Source organism: Chiloscyllium punctatum, chromosome 42, assembly GCF_047496795.1.
Source record: "Chiloscyllium punctatum isolate Juve2018m chromosome 42, sChiPun1.3, whole genome shotgun sequence".
In the NCBI taxonomy this organism is placed as follows: Eukaryota; Metazoa; Chordata; class Chondrichthyes; order Orectolobiformes; family Hemiscylliidae; genus Chiloscyllium; species Chiloscyllium punctatum.
The window spans coordinates 40566497-40581659 of record NC_092780.1 but is presented as its reverse complement, the minus strand read 5'-3'; the positions used below and the strand labels follow the sequence as shown (position 1 = coordinate 40581659).

The 15163-nt window shown below is 42.1% G+C and overlaps 1 protein-coding gene across 6 annotated transcripts in view; it reads right to left on the bottom strand.

Annotated features, from left to right (window-relative positions):
* The window catches only part of tlk2 (tousled-like kinase 2), a 206894-nt gene that overhangs the window by 9541 nt on the left and 182190 nt on the right, over window positions 1-15163 (bottom strand). For all 6 annotated transcript variants that reach the window (XM_072561853.1, XM_072561854.1, XM_072561849.1 and 3 more), the window contains 2 exons: window positions 8263-8374; window positions 6893-7000 (listed from right to left, as the gene is read on the bottom strand). In XM_072561853.1, coding sequence (XP_072417954.1) covers window positions 6893-7000; window positions 8263-8374 — 220 coding nt within the window. The remainder of the gene's footprint in view (window positions 1-6892; window positions 7001-8262; window positions 8375-15163) is intronic.

The following is a 15163-nucleotide window of genomic DNA, read 5'->3' as shown; positions in this document are numbered from 1 at the left end:
GAGGTTGCTAAGCTGCTGGCGAGGATATTTGCCTCCTCACTCTCCATGGGAGTCGTATCGGAGGATTGGAAGGAGGCGAATGTTGTTCCACTTTTCAAGAAGGGTAATAGGGAAATCCCTGGCAATTACAGACCAGTCAGTCTCACGTTTGTAGTCTGCAAAGTTTAGATTAGATTAGATTCCCTACAGTGTGGAGACAGGTCCTTTGGCTCAACCAGTCCACACCGACCCGCCGAAGAGTAACCCATCCAGACCCATTTCCCTCTGACTAATGCACCCAGCACTATGGGCAATTTAGCACGGCCAATTCACCTGACCTGCACATCTTTGGACTGTGGAAGGAAACTGGAGCACCTGGAGGAAACCCACACAGACACAGGGAGAATGTGCAAACTCCACACATTCCAGAGGCTGGAATCAAACCTGGGACCCTGGTGCTGTGAGGCAGCAGTGCTAACCACTGAACCACTGTGCCGCACTGTGGAAAGAATTCTGAGGGATAGGATTTCTGTCTATTTGGCAAAGCATAGTGTGATTAAAGGCAATCAGCTTGGCTTTGTGAGGGGCAGGTCATGCCTCACAAATCTTATTGAGTTCTTTGAGGAGGTGTCAAGACAGGTCGACGATGGGCGAGCAGTGGATGTGGTGTATATGGATTTCAGCAAGGCATTTGATAGGGTTCCCGATGGTAGGCTCATCCAGGGAGATTTGGCTGGCTGACAAAAGGCAGAGAGTGGTTGTGGATGGAAAGTATTCTGCCTGGAGGTCAGTGTTGAGTAGGGTCCCACAGGGCTCTGTTCTTGGGCCTCTGCTCTGTGTAGTTTTTATAAATGACTTGGATGAGGAGGTTGAGGGGTGGGTTAGTAAATTTGCAGATCACACAATGGTTGGAGGTGTCGTCGATAGTATAGAGGGCTATTGAAGGCTGCAGCGCGACATAGACAGGATGCAGAGCTGGGCTGAGAAATGGCAGATGGAGTTCAACCTGGATAAATGCGAAGTGATGCATTTTGGAAGGTCGAACTCAAATGCTGAATACAGGATTCTTGGCAGTGTGGAGGAACAGAGGGATCTGGGTGTGCAAGTACATATATCCCTCAAAGTTGTTACCCAAGTGGATAAGGTTGTTAAGAAAGCATATGGTATTTTGGGTTTCATTAACAGGGCGATCGAGTTTAAGAACCGTGAGGTTTTGCTGCAGCTCTACGAGTTCCTGGTGAGACCACACTTGAAATACTGTGTCCAGTTCTGGTCGCCCTACTATAGGAAAGATACAGAGGCTTTGGAGAGGGTGCAAAGAAGGTTTATCAGGGTACTGCAGAGAAGGAGGAAGAGAAGAGACTTGATCGAGGTGTACAAAGTAATGAGAGGAATAGATAGAGTCAATACCCAGAGACTTTTCCTCAGGGTAGGATTGACTGGTACGAGAAGTCATAGTTTGAAGATATTAGGAGGAAGGTATAAAGGAGACATCAGAGGTAGGTTCTTTATGCAGAGAGTTGTGAATGCATGGAATGCTTTGCCAGCTGTGGTGGTGGAAGCAGAGTCATTGGGGACATTTAAGCGACTGCTGGACATGCACATGGATAGCAATGAGTTGAGGGGAGCGTAGGTTAAGTTACTATATTTTACATTAGGATTAAGTCTCAGCACAACATCGTGGACCTAAGGGCCTGTTTTGTGCTGTACTTTTTTTATGCTCTATGTTCTAAGTCAGAACTTTGCCGACTGGCATGAATACAGTGGGCTGAATAGCCTCCTTCTGTTATATATACACACAAGTTAATGAGGCAAGGCTGGCATTTGCACCACTGATGGAGGTGCCGAGTGGATGAACCACCTTAGTCTTCTTGTGAAGATTATAATATCACAGATGTCAATCTTTAAATAATTTGATTCAATCCACGTTGTGTCAAGAAAAGGTTGAGGCAGTGGATATTCCAAAGACTCTGGGCCCCGACTATGGTGAAGAAGACAAAGAAGAGGACAAACCCAATCCATCCAATTATCATTCCGGCAGACTATTCTCAATCAGCAAGAAAGTGATGAAGGTGTTGACTACTATTGAGCAGCAGTCACTCAGCAGCAACCTGTTCACGTTTCACCGTTTAGGTTTGCAAAGGCCACTTAGCTAATTTAGGACTTGTTACAGTCTATACTCCAGACTTGGATAAGAGTTGAATTTAACAAGCAGGGCAAGACTGAAGGCAGCATTTAACAAAGAAACTGGTGGGAAAATCGCTACTGTTTGGAGTCATACAAAAGGAATTTGGTAGTACAATACTTGTTGGAGTTCAATCATCCCAGCCCCGTGACATAGTATTGGAATTTCTCAAGGTAGTGTCTGCAGTCGCCAGCTGCTTCATCAATGAATTTCCCTCCCACATAAAATCAGAGTCAAAATGCTTGCTAATGACTGCACAACAATCCAGTGTCATTCACAAATCTTTTGTTACTGATGTAGTTTGTGCCGACATCTAACAAAACTTGACCAACATTCAGGTTCGTACTGAATGAGGAAAACAAAGAAAAAATACTCCCAAAAATATTGGGGCATTTAAAGACTAGTGCAGATAAAGAACTGTAAGATTTGAATATCAGTTCAAAATTATTTTAAATTACCAGAGAAAGTAATGGGATTTAAAAGGGATAAATCTGGTCTAAACTCCTCGTGTTGAAAGAGCTAACAAGTAGGTTAGACCCAGTGAAACCCAGTGGATGTTACTTACCTAGATTTCCAAAAGACCTTTGATAAGGCTGCTGAGTAAGGTGAGGGCCCATGGTGTTCGAGGTGAGCAACTGGCATGAGTTGAGGATTGGCTGAGAGTTGAGATAAAAGGTTATGTTTTGGAAAATTTTCCTGCATCCGAGGTGCAGGAAAAATCGATGTTTTGGGCAAAAGCCCTTCATCAGGAATCTGATCAGAATTCTCTAAAGGTTGACTTGCAGATTGAGTCCGTGGTTAAGAAAGGAAATGTAATGTTGTCATTTATCTCAAGAGGTTTGAAATATAAAAGCTGAGATATGCTACTGAGACTTTATAAGGCTCTAATTAGGCCCCATTTAGAATACTACATCCAATTCTGGGCTCCACACCTCAGGAAGGACATACTTGCACTGAAGCGAGTCCAACGGAGATTCACACTGATCTCTGGAATGGTAGGCCTAACATACGATGAATGGCTGAGGATCCTGGGATTGTATTCATTAGAGTTTAGAAGGTGGAGGGGAGATCTAATAGAAACTTACAAAATAATGCATGGCTTAGAAAGGGTGGACGCTACGAATTTGTTTCCGTTAGGCGGGGTTACCTGTGGGCACAGGCTTAGAATTAGGAGGGGGTCAATTTAGAATGGAAATGAGGAGACACTTCTTCAGCCAGAGAGTGGTGGGCCTGTGGAATTCATTGCTATGGAGCGCAGTGAAGGCCGGGACGCTAAATATCTTCAAGGCAGAGATTGATAAATTCTTAATCTTGCAAAGAATTAAGGGCTACGGGGAGAGTGTGGGTAAGCGGCGTTGAAATGCCTATCAGCTATGATTGAATGGATGAGTGGACTCGATGGGCTGAATGTCCTTACATTCACTCCTATGTTTTATGGTCTAGGTGGCTGTGGAGGTGGTAGATGCATTGGTGGTTACCTTTCACAATTTAATCCAATCGGGAGTTGTTCCTGCAGGTTGGAAAGTAACAAACGTAAACGCATTATTTAAAAAAGGAGGAAGACAGAAAACAGTGCCTTAAAGGTTTGTATCCTGGTTTCAGTCAAGTTGTAAATAAAGAGGTTATGTGGCCTTCATGAGTGTCTGCAGCCAGTGTGGTGAGGATTCAAGGATTTTGAAAAGTGACAATTTTTCAAGCACTGCTGCCTCACATCACCAGGGACCCGGGTTCGATTCCACCCTTGGGTGATTGTCTGTGTGGCTTCTTCCGGATGCTCCGGTTTCCTCCCACAGTCCAAAGAAGATGTGCAGGTTAGGTGAATTGACTCTGCAAAATTGCCCATATAGTGTTCAGGGACGTGTAGGTTAGGTGCATTAATCAGGGGTAAATGTAGAGTGAGGGAAATGGATCTGGATGAGTTACTCTTCGGAGGGTCGCTGTGGACTTGTTGAGCTGAAGGGCCTGTTTCCACACTGTAAGGATTCTATTTGAAAAAAAAACAAATTCTGAAAATGCCACTCGACAGGCGATCTTTGACCTGAAAAAGGTTATTCTGCTTCTCATCACAGATGCTACCTGACCTGAATATTTACAATATTTCTTTATTTCTGTTTCTGGCATTTACAGTGTTTTGTTTTTCAATAAAGAAATTGCATTAATTAATGTAAATAGATTATCTACAGTTCCAGTTTTCTCCCAAAACGAAGTGCCCTGGTAGCAAACAGCTATAACTTTTAGTTTTACTGTTTGCAGCAGCACGATAGTAAGAGTTGTGTTAGAACATAAAAGCAAAAGGTTACCATGTTGAAGTTATTTAGTTATGTGAAGAATCTTTTATCCTCCCACCAAGTACTTTCTCTCTGCTTTGTTCCTTCTTCACTGTTATTTTTATTCATTCACACGATGAGGGCTTCACTGGCTGGGCCAGCATTAATTGCCCATCCCTAATGGCTGAGAGGACAATGAAGAGTCAACCATATTGCTGTGGGTCTGAAGTCACATGTAGGTCAAGATAACAGTTTCCTTTCCTTAAGGACATTAGTGATGGATTTTCTGTCAATCGGCAACAGATTCAAGATCATCATTAGGCTTTAACTCCAGACTTTTTAAAAAATTGAATCTGCCATGGCAGAATTCTAACCCAGGACTCCAGAATGTTACCTGGGTCTCTGGATTAACAGTCCAGTGATAATACCACCAGGTCATCACCTATCCTAAGGAAACCGCTCCCTCGAGTCTCAATCAATGATACTTTGGAACTGGCTAATAAGTGTGCACCAATGATTTTCTCCCCAGGAAAAACTTGGGAATTCAAACAAACAATGAAGGAAACACCTTATTCCCACCACCAGGGATCATGATCAGGACTGAGATACTTTCAGTATCTAAAGCAAAACTGCCTGTTAAAAGCCTAAATTGATTATTACACTGTGTTCTCACCATAACAAGGTGGATATGGAGATGCATTGTAGCAAGACTCTGTGATGAAGAGGTCATTTTAGAAGCTCTGTGTAAAGACATTTCTTGCTTAATCAAGGAGAAATGAATTAATACAAGGAAAATAATTTGTTTCGGTTACATCCTGCACTTTGGCTCCTATGCTCCAATCTTTACAAATTACTTTCTGGGTTAAAGCTATAACAGTGATGAAAAATAATTTATTCCAAATTATTGGAAACAAATTTTGTGATTATCTCAACTATTTAAGTATGTCAAAAGAGTATGGAGATGCATTTATGTTTTTACAATTTAAAAAGAGAAGATTATAAGCATAATAGATTTTAATAATGGATTTTAATTAACATTTTAGGCCACTTACACACCCCCCTCCTCCCCTCCTTGTGGGTAATCCAGATAACAATCTGACCATAGATCGAAATGGTGTCTAATGTTTGTTAGAGAAAATATTTTACTTAAGTTTACATTCCATATGACGAAATATTCTTTCCAAAATAAACATTCAATCGTTGACCCTCACTCACAAGTGTGTCAGAATTTGATTGTTTCCATGCAAACCTCTGTTATAGAAATTAAATTCTTCAGAACCAAGTGTGTGCACACTGTTATTCTATCTATGTAACTTAAACTGATATTAAGTAAAGTTGTAAAAAATAGAAGCCAGACTTTTAAATGCATATGTTAATCCTGTCAGGAAAGATTAAACAATGCTGCAATACAAAACGTTATGCAGTGGATACAATATAAAACACCAAACAGAATAACACTGCAACAGAATGGGGCAACACAATGGCTCAGTGGTTAGCACTGCTGCCTCACAGCACCAGTAACCCGGGTTCAGTTCCAGCCTCGGACGACTGTCTGTGTGGAGCCTGCATGGAGTCTGCACATTCTCCCAGTGTCTGTGTGGGTATCCGCCGGGAGCTCCGGTTTCCTCCATAATCCAAAGATGTGCAGGTTCGGTGAATTGGCCATGCTGAATTGCCCAAAATGTTCAGCGATGTGTAGGTTAGGGGAATTGGCCATGCTGAATTGCCCAGAGTGTTCAGGGATGTGCAGGTTAGGTGAATTGGCCATGCTGAATTGCCCAGAGTGTTCAGGGATGTGTAGGTTAGGGGAATTGGCCATGCTGAATTGCCCAGAGTGTTCAGGGATGTGTAGGTTAGGGGAATTGGCCATGCTGAATTGCCCAAAATGTTCAGGGATGTGTAGGTCAGGTGAATTGGCCATGCTGAATTGCCCAAAATGTTCAGGGATGTGTAGGTTCGGTGAATTGGCCATGCTGAATTGCCCAAAATGTTCAGGGATGTGTAGGTTAGGTGAATTGGCCATGCTGAATTGCCCAAAATGTTCAGGGATGTGTAGGTTAGGTGAATTGGCCATGCTGAATTGCCCAGAGTGTTCAGGGATGTGTAGATTAGGTGCACTAGTCAGGAGTAACTGTGGAGTAGGGTAGGGGAATGGGTCTGGGTGGGTTACTCTTCAGAGGGTCGGTTTTGACTTGTTGGGCCGAATGGCCTGTTTTCACATTGTAGGGATTCAATAAAAAAATTCTATAGGAATGAAACAGGTTCTTTAATGCTTGTTTGTGGAGCACCATTATGGTCTGATTTTGCCTGTGCACTGTTAGTCACGATACCTCAAGAGTTCTGTGCTATTGTTAGATCCAAATGTATTTAGTGATCACGATAAATAGCAGGTCAGTCAGCTAAGTACTAACAAGGTTCTACTTTTCTTACAGCTGTCATGTGCTTCAAGTGACAAACATACCTTTGCTTCTGCACTGTTCACTGGCTTCTGAGGGAACTGCACCTCTGTAGCTTTCAGAATTGTGTTTTCCTGAAGGATGTCCTGTTGGGACTGGTTATGACCAAATGGCTGAGGAAGAGAAAGCAAAAAGTTAAGCATATCAGAGTTTAAAAAACAAAACAGCAAGCAGTCATTACTGAATCTGAAGGTTCAAAGAAAAATAATTTTCAAAGTACTCCCCACCTGAATTTTGTTTGATATCTTTTGAAACAGAAGCTTCAAGAATCAATAGATATATCATTAGCTGTCAAAATTACAGGACTGTAAGCTTGCTAAAGTTCAGATACTACTGTTGAGATGGACACAAGGACTTCTTATTACACAAGGATTTCTTTAAAAAAGAATTTCTAGTTATTCTTTGGCCATGGACTAACAGAATCATGACTTCTAACTTGGAAGTAAGCTACATAAATTTGTCCTTGTGCAAAACAGGCCTAGAACATGAACAAGTTTCATACATAAACTTACTTATGCAATGTATAAATCCAAATAAGAATATGACCTTCTAACATTAAAGGTGGGAATTAGTTTTACTCATAAGTCGAATTGAATGTACTCAATATTATTCAAGGAATAAATACTTTAGATTTCCTTGAAATCTGTCTGCTATAATTTCAGTAACTATCAACAAAAGCTTGTTTATGACAAAGTTCTTATTTAGGATTCAAGTTTCACAGCAAAATTTGAACTCCTCCTGCATGGAGTCTTGGTTTGAATGATGGTATGCCCATTGAAGTTAGATAGTGCAGACATTCTGAAGGGTAAAAAGTATTAAAATCTTGCTTATCTATAGAATCAACGTTAGTATATTTTTAATTCACCCAACAGCTTTCTCAAAGTCTCTCATTCAAATCTAGCGAGACTCTGAATTTTAAGCACAAAATAGTTATTTTTGAATAATAAGTTGTATCATATAATTACCTCCCACAATTTACCACCCTTAAATTTCATCACTTCATCCACCCCCACTCCCACGCCATCTCCAATCTATTTCATCTCTCTCATGCCAAGAGAGCGGAAGAAGTCAGAAGTCATCACCTGATAAAGGAGCAGCACTCTGAAAGCCTGTGATATCAACTAAACCTGTTGGACTATAACCTGGTGTTGTGTGACTTCTGACTTTGTCCATCCCAGTCCAACACCTCCACATCAAGAAAGGGGAGGCAGAGGACAGTAAAATCATTTGCTCTTATGTAATGTCTATCTCAACCTGAGAAGTGGATGCAGTAAATTATGTTCTCCATGCCAACGTTGTAACACTACTGTGAAAATTAAAACAACTCTGCGTAAAAAGCAACTATTTTTAAAGAAAAGCAAGAGCCCAAAGTTACCTTGCGTCCATAGAGACACTGATAAAAGATAACTCCCACTGACCATACATCAACTTTATTGGAAATCTTCGGAGGCTCTTTCCCAACCACAAAACATTCAGGAGGCAAATACCTAATAAGCAAGAGAAAAGTATTAGAATATGGAGCAACAAAGTTCTTCCATCAGTGAAATAGCTACCAGACATGCTCGCAAACAGCAGGCCTCTTTGTGCTACACAGATAATATGAAGTAATGCACTAAATGAGCGTGATAGTAGTTCATCAAATGACTTGCCATTAGAAAATGGTCCCTTCATCGGTCAGGCCAGTAGGATAAAAGATGATTTCAGACAATGTGCAAAAAGCTCCAATTAACGTAAAATTAATTGCATTTCAATTTCCAAATAAGTTAAAATTAAGAATTCCTCAAAGAATCACAAAGCAAAAACGTGAATTACTTGAAGGCACGCAAGAGGGCACAATCTCTCATGTACAATGCGACCCTAGATGTTCAAACTATTCATACCAAAATATTCATACCTTCCCACTGTATCAAGAAATATAGGAACTATATAGGCTTTGCCCACTGTAACCCTACCCCTACATATCTAAATCATCCTAACACAAACAGCCTGCATTCTGCATACTGTAACAACACAGCAAGTCATCAAAGTCTTACCAACTGTAGGGCTGTTGATTCATCAGAGATAACTGGTAGTCATAACCAGAGGAGAAAGTGAGGACTGCAGATGCTGGAGATCAGAGCTGAAAATGTGTTGCTGGTAAAGCGCAGCAGGTCAGGCAGCATCCAAGGAACAGGAGAATTGACGTTTCGGGCACGAGCCCTTCTTCAGGAGCCCTGAAGAAGGGCTCATGCCCGAAATGTCGATTCTCCTGCTCCTTGGATGCTGCCTGACCTGCTGCGCTTTTTCAGTCATAACCAGAGGGTCACCACCAGGGTAGAGTTTTCAGAGGAGCGACCTTCACAGTAACCTCAGCCAGTGTGGGAATTGAACCCACACTGTTGGCACTCGGCACTGAAAATCAGCCATCCAGCGAACTGAGCTAGTCGATCAAAGTACTTGCTTGCCATAACAACTGAAACCATGCCCAAACTCTCTACTCAGTGCATGAAAACATAAGCTGCGCAAATACTGTGTGCGTATGACTTACATTGCACTCACCACACTCGAATACACACATATTCACTTATGTGTAAGCAGTCCTCTCAATGGAACCCTTTCACATGAGGTTGCATGAACTTTGAAGGGCTCGGGACTAGCATAGAATGAGACAGTCATCAAACAGCACTTCCTAGGAGAAGCTGTCTAAATTATGGCACACAGTTCAATTCAATGCTTGATGGTTCTGACATCAATCTAAACAAAATGTTTACAACATTCATCCAAAATGTACCTGCTTGCCTTGCATCAGGTGCTGGAAAGGCCACCCAGACAGCCCAACCAGCTTGTATCAATTGGACTCTCAGGAGTAACTACTGCAGCTTTTTGGAGACTACTTGCTTCATAACAATAATTTGTCTCTCACAAGTGTTTTAAGCCAAGTACAGAGACAAGTCAGCAACAATCAGGGGTGATGACTCCTTGTGGTCAGCTGCACAGGAAGCTGGAAAAGGCACCAGTGTACTTTATTGTGCTGTTTTGATCATTGTCTGTGGTGAAGATGACTGAGGGAAATGGATAATTTTAAGCCAAAAACATAGGGAGCACAACAATCAGCAAAGTAGTTAACTCTTAACTTCTCTCTGGGCATTTAGAGATGGGCAATAAATGCAAGCTTAGCCAGTGACACTCATCTCATGAACAAACAAAAGAAATCTCAGATGAACGAACAAGCTAATTTCATGCACAAAGTGGACTCTTGCACATTTTAATTCTACAAAAGCTTGCATGGTTCTATCCTTTAGGTTCCTTGATTCCACACAGTTGATTTTAATGAAATTGCCAAATGATGTCAATCACCATGTTTTGATGTAGTTGCAAACTGTTATAAATAAAATGAAAAAAATTATTTTAAGCATCTTGCAGTTGTTACTTGTTCAAGTTACCCCACATGACCATTTAGTCTAGAGAAATAAAATGAGGGATTGATTGAATGGATAAAGGGTACACGAAGTGAAATTTTCCTGTTCTGTTGTAGTTCGTAGTTGTGGCAGGAGATAGATGGAGGGGTGGAAACTTGACATTTCATGTTGCAAGGCTCATTTGGTTACGTATAAATCTTGCAGACTGAATGCTGTACAGAAACTACAGATCAGTACCAGCGCCTTATTAAAAATCGATTATATGGTATACGAAAGAAGGTGTTTGGACCCAGGTGGGCTCCTTCAGATAATAACAATATCATTAATGAAAATAAGGGAATGAAAAGGAAAATAAAGAAAAGGAAACAATGACATGTTGAGTAATTACTCTCTTCCAGTATTTAAAATTGAGAATCCCAATGATTCCACTATTTATTAATGACAAAGATGACAAGATATAAAATCATATATCTAAATCAGTCAACCAGTCAGACAGAGGTAAGACAAAGAGCTTTGTAAAATCACAGAATTACAACACAGGAGAAAACTGATGTATCTGTACTGCTCTCCATGTGAACAATTCAATTCATTTCATGCTATTTTCCCACTTCCTACCTCTAAGCTGCACAGTTCTCCTTCTCAGGTAATGGTTTTTTCATCCAAAAATGTGGATGAAAGCCAAAAATTGAGATATTGAAAGGTTATTGAGAAGAACTGTGGCAAATGGGTTTCAAATGTAACCAAATAGTGGTCATGCATTTTTTGAACTTAAAATGTATCAAACAGGATACATCCTAAATGGTGAAGAAGCTAGAAACAGTGGAGATCCAGATAAAAATATCATTAAACTTTCCTGAACAAGCAAATCAAATCAAAAAGGCAAATACATTACTTAAATTTAAAAAATATAAGTCAGGCTGAGGGCTTGATAAATTGGAGGTATCTTGAGTAGCACACAAGGATATATTCCCCTTGGAGGGAATGCAATGTAGATGAACACAGCACTCACTGCAAATGTTACTCAAACTGTATTAGAATCGCAGAAAAGCCCTTCAGTACATTTTGCCTATGCCAGTCAAAAACAACCACCTAACTATTCTCATTCCATTTTCCAGCATATAACCCATAGCTTTGAATGCCTTGGCATCACAAGTGCATATCTAAATACTTAGAGTGAGTTCCAGATTCCCACCACTGCCTGAGTGAGAAAACGTTTCCTGGCATTTCCTCTAAACTTTCTTATGTAGCAAGAGTCAAAAGGTTCAGATGCGATGTGAAGAAAATCTTTTTCACCCAGAGGGTGGTGGGAATTTTTGGAGGTAAAGACTCAATGGGGCAAAGGGCCTCTTCAGCAATGCATGATTCGAGAATTCTTTCCCTGAAATAATGGCCGCTTGTCAGTGACCCTCCATCAAGGGGAAAAGTTTCCTGCTGACTATCCTATCTATGTCCCTCAAAAGATTCTATACATCTTGATCGTGTCCCCTCTCAATCTCCACTATGGAAAACAACCTGTCTGATCAATCATCCTTCACAGTTAAAACTAGGCAACATTCTGGTAAATCTCCTCTCCAGTGCCATCATATCCCTCCTATACGGGTTTCAAACTGCACGGAATAATCTAGCTGTGGCCGAACCACATGTTTTATATAAGCAAAAGTGAGGATTGCAGATGCTGGAGATTAGACCGGTGCTGGAAATGCACAGCAGGTCAGGCAGCATCTGAGGTGCAGGAACCCTTCATCAGGAATGAGGCTGGAGAGATAAATGGGAGTGGGGTGGGGGGGGGGGGGGGGGGGGGGGGGGGGGGGAGGGGGCGTAGCTGCAAGTGCAATAGGTGGATGGAAGAAGGGGTAAAGGTGATAGGTCGGAGAGGTGGGTGGAGCAGAAAAGTTGGAAGATGGGACAGGTCATGAGGATGGTGTTGAGCTGGAAGTTTGCAACGGGGGTAAGGTGGGGGAGGGGGAATGAAGAAACTGGTGAAGTCTACATTGATGCCCAGGGGTTGAAGGGTTCCGAGGCGGAAGATGAGGCGTTCTTCCTCCAGACGTTGGGTGGTGAGGGAGTGGCGGTGGAGGCGACCCAGGACCTGCATGTCCTCGGCAGAGTGGGAGGGGGAGTTGAAATGTTCAGCCACGGGGAGATGGGGTTGTTTGGTGCCGGTGTCACGGAGATGTTCCCTGAAGCACTCTGCAAGAAGGTGTCCAGTCTCGCCAATGTAAAGGAGACTGTATCAGGAGCAATGGATGCAATAAATGACATTTGTGGAAGTGCAGGTGAAACTTTGATGGATGTGGAAGGCTCCTTTGGGGCCTTGGATGGAGGTGGCTGCAGTTTTTGCAATGCCTGCGGTGGCAGGGGAAGGACCCAGGAGAGGAGGATGGGTTGTTGTGGAGTGTGGACGTTACAGGTAGTCACGGAGGGAACAGTCTTTGCAGAAAGCGGATAGGGGTGGGGAGGGAAATATATCCCTGGTGGTGAGATCCGTTTGTAGGTGGCGGAAGATGCGGTTTTTGTGGAGGTTGGTGTGGTGGAAGGTTCTGTCCTTGTTGCGGTTGGAGGGGTAGGGTTTGAGGGCGGAGGTGCGGGACATGCATGAGATGCATTGGAGGGCATCATCAACCACGTGGGAGGGGAAATTATGGTCTTTAAAGGAGGAGACCACCTGGTGCGTTCTGTGGTGGAACTGGTCCTCCTGGGAGCAGATATGGACGGTGGTGGCGGAGGAATTGGGAATACGGGATAGCATTTTTGCAGGAGGTAGGGTGGCGTTCCAACCTGTTCTTAAACTCTGTGCCTCTTCTAATCAAGGAAAGCATACATTTTGCCATCATAAGTACTTTATCTACCTGTCCTGATGGCTTAAGGGTCATGCACACCAAGGTCCCCCAACTCGTTGTGCTTCGCAGGGTCCTACCTCTACCGAATCCACAGAATCCCCACAGTGTAGAAACAGGTCAGTCGGACCAATGAGTCCGCACTATCCCTCTGCACAGCATCCCATCCAGACCCATCCCTCTACCCCATCGTCGTAACCCTGTATTTACCATGTCTAAGCACCTAACCTACACAACCCTGAATATTATGGGTAACTTAGCATGGCCAATCCACCTAACGTGCACTGTGGGAGAAAACTGGAACACCTAGTGGAAACCCACACAGACACAGAGAAAACATGCAAACTCCACTCATATAGTCACCAGAGTGTGGATTTGAACCTGGGTCTCTGGTGCTGTGACTTCATGTATTCTCTTGCCTTGTTACTCCTGCACAAATGAACTCCATTTGCCTCTGGTCAGCCCATCTGACCAGCCCGTTTATATCCTCCTCATTACTTAACATCCCATCAATTTTTATATCATCTGTAAATCTAGTGGCCAACTCTCCTACACTCAAGTTTAAATCATTTGTATAAACAGCAAGGGTACAAAAAGTATTAAGGAATAGAAGGTGAAATCCAGTAAATGGAGCTGTGTCAGAGATCTGTGATGTTTTCATTGAATGGCAGAATAGGTTCAAGGGCTAAATGGGTTAATCTTGTCTTTATGGTCCTACGTTCACAGCAGGAGAGTAAACAATAACTCTGGAGCCTTAAAGAGGGATGGACAGTGAAAAACTGGTTTAATAATTTGTACCATACTTGAAGGAGACATGGCAGAGGGAAAAAGCTTAACTCTTTCCTTTGCGATAGGGGACTGGGAACGAATGGCAAATGGAGTTTATCATCTTTGAATCTAAAGGGCCCCTTTCACAGAAGACTGCAGGAGATGTGCCAGCCAACTAAACAAAGATGAAATTTTTTAATCTGAGGTCTACCGCTATTGTGTATTTAACTGTATGTGATTACAAAGGAACATCGATTATCCAAAGTACACAGGCGGAGAGTATTTCGTTTGGTTAATCAAATTCTGGATGATCGAATGCCGGAAAACATAGTTTAGTCGAGCATCGAGATACTGCGACCTTTGCTGGATAATCTAATATTCAGATAACGAATGCTGGATAATCAAGGTTCCTCTGTAAATTAAATGTACCTAAAACATACTGCTTCTCCTTTGAAAGCCTCGTTATAACATCACTGGACACCCCATAATGATTTAAAGGTACAACTGTTATCTTTCAGGTAAAAAGATTATTTGTAAACAGAAACCTTTCAATGTTTCCACTGGCAGTACACTGTCAGGTTGTGTCTCAAGGAAGACTGATACAAGGCTCTTTACATCATTTCAAACTCATGATTAAAAGTACACTGGTAACAAGAGGTAGACCTCCTGCAGACTCCCATTATCGCCTGATTCAATCATAATTGTAAATCTTCTTGGGAATTCTATCCGCACAGCCTTGTGCTCCAGTGTGCAAGAACCAACTTTTCTCGATTAACCATGCAGAAAATCAACTGGACTGTACACAGATTTGAGCTTTAGTGACTGTATTCTCAGCCCAGAATTCTGCAAGAGGTCAATTACAGAACATGCTGAAGGTACCTACCACAAGGGGCCTTAATTATGGACACTCTAATCTTCATGTAGATTGGAAAAAAAACTTAAATTAGCAGAGGTAGCCTTGAAGAAAAATTCATAGTATATATTCAGGACAGTTTGCTAGAACAACACATTGTGAATCCAACCAGGTATCAGGCTATTTTAGATCTGGTAACTTTTTAAAATTAATTCAGAGGAGGTGGTCATCATGAGCTAGCCAGCATTTAGTTACCCATGAGAATGTGCTGGTGAATTGCCGTTTTGAACCACTGCAGTCCACTTGGATAGGTCTACCCACAATTGATAATGAGGCAATATCCAGAACAAAGTATTCTCTGGAAATGAGAGTTACCAAATGTTGGTAGAATTTAGCATTTAGTTTGAGTGAGAGCAATCT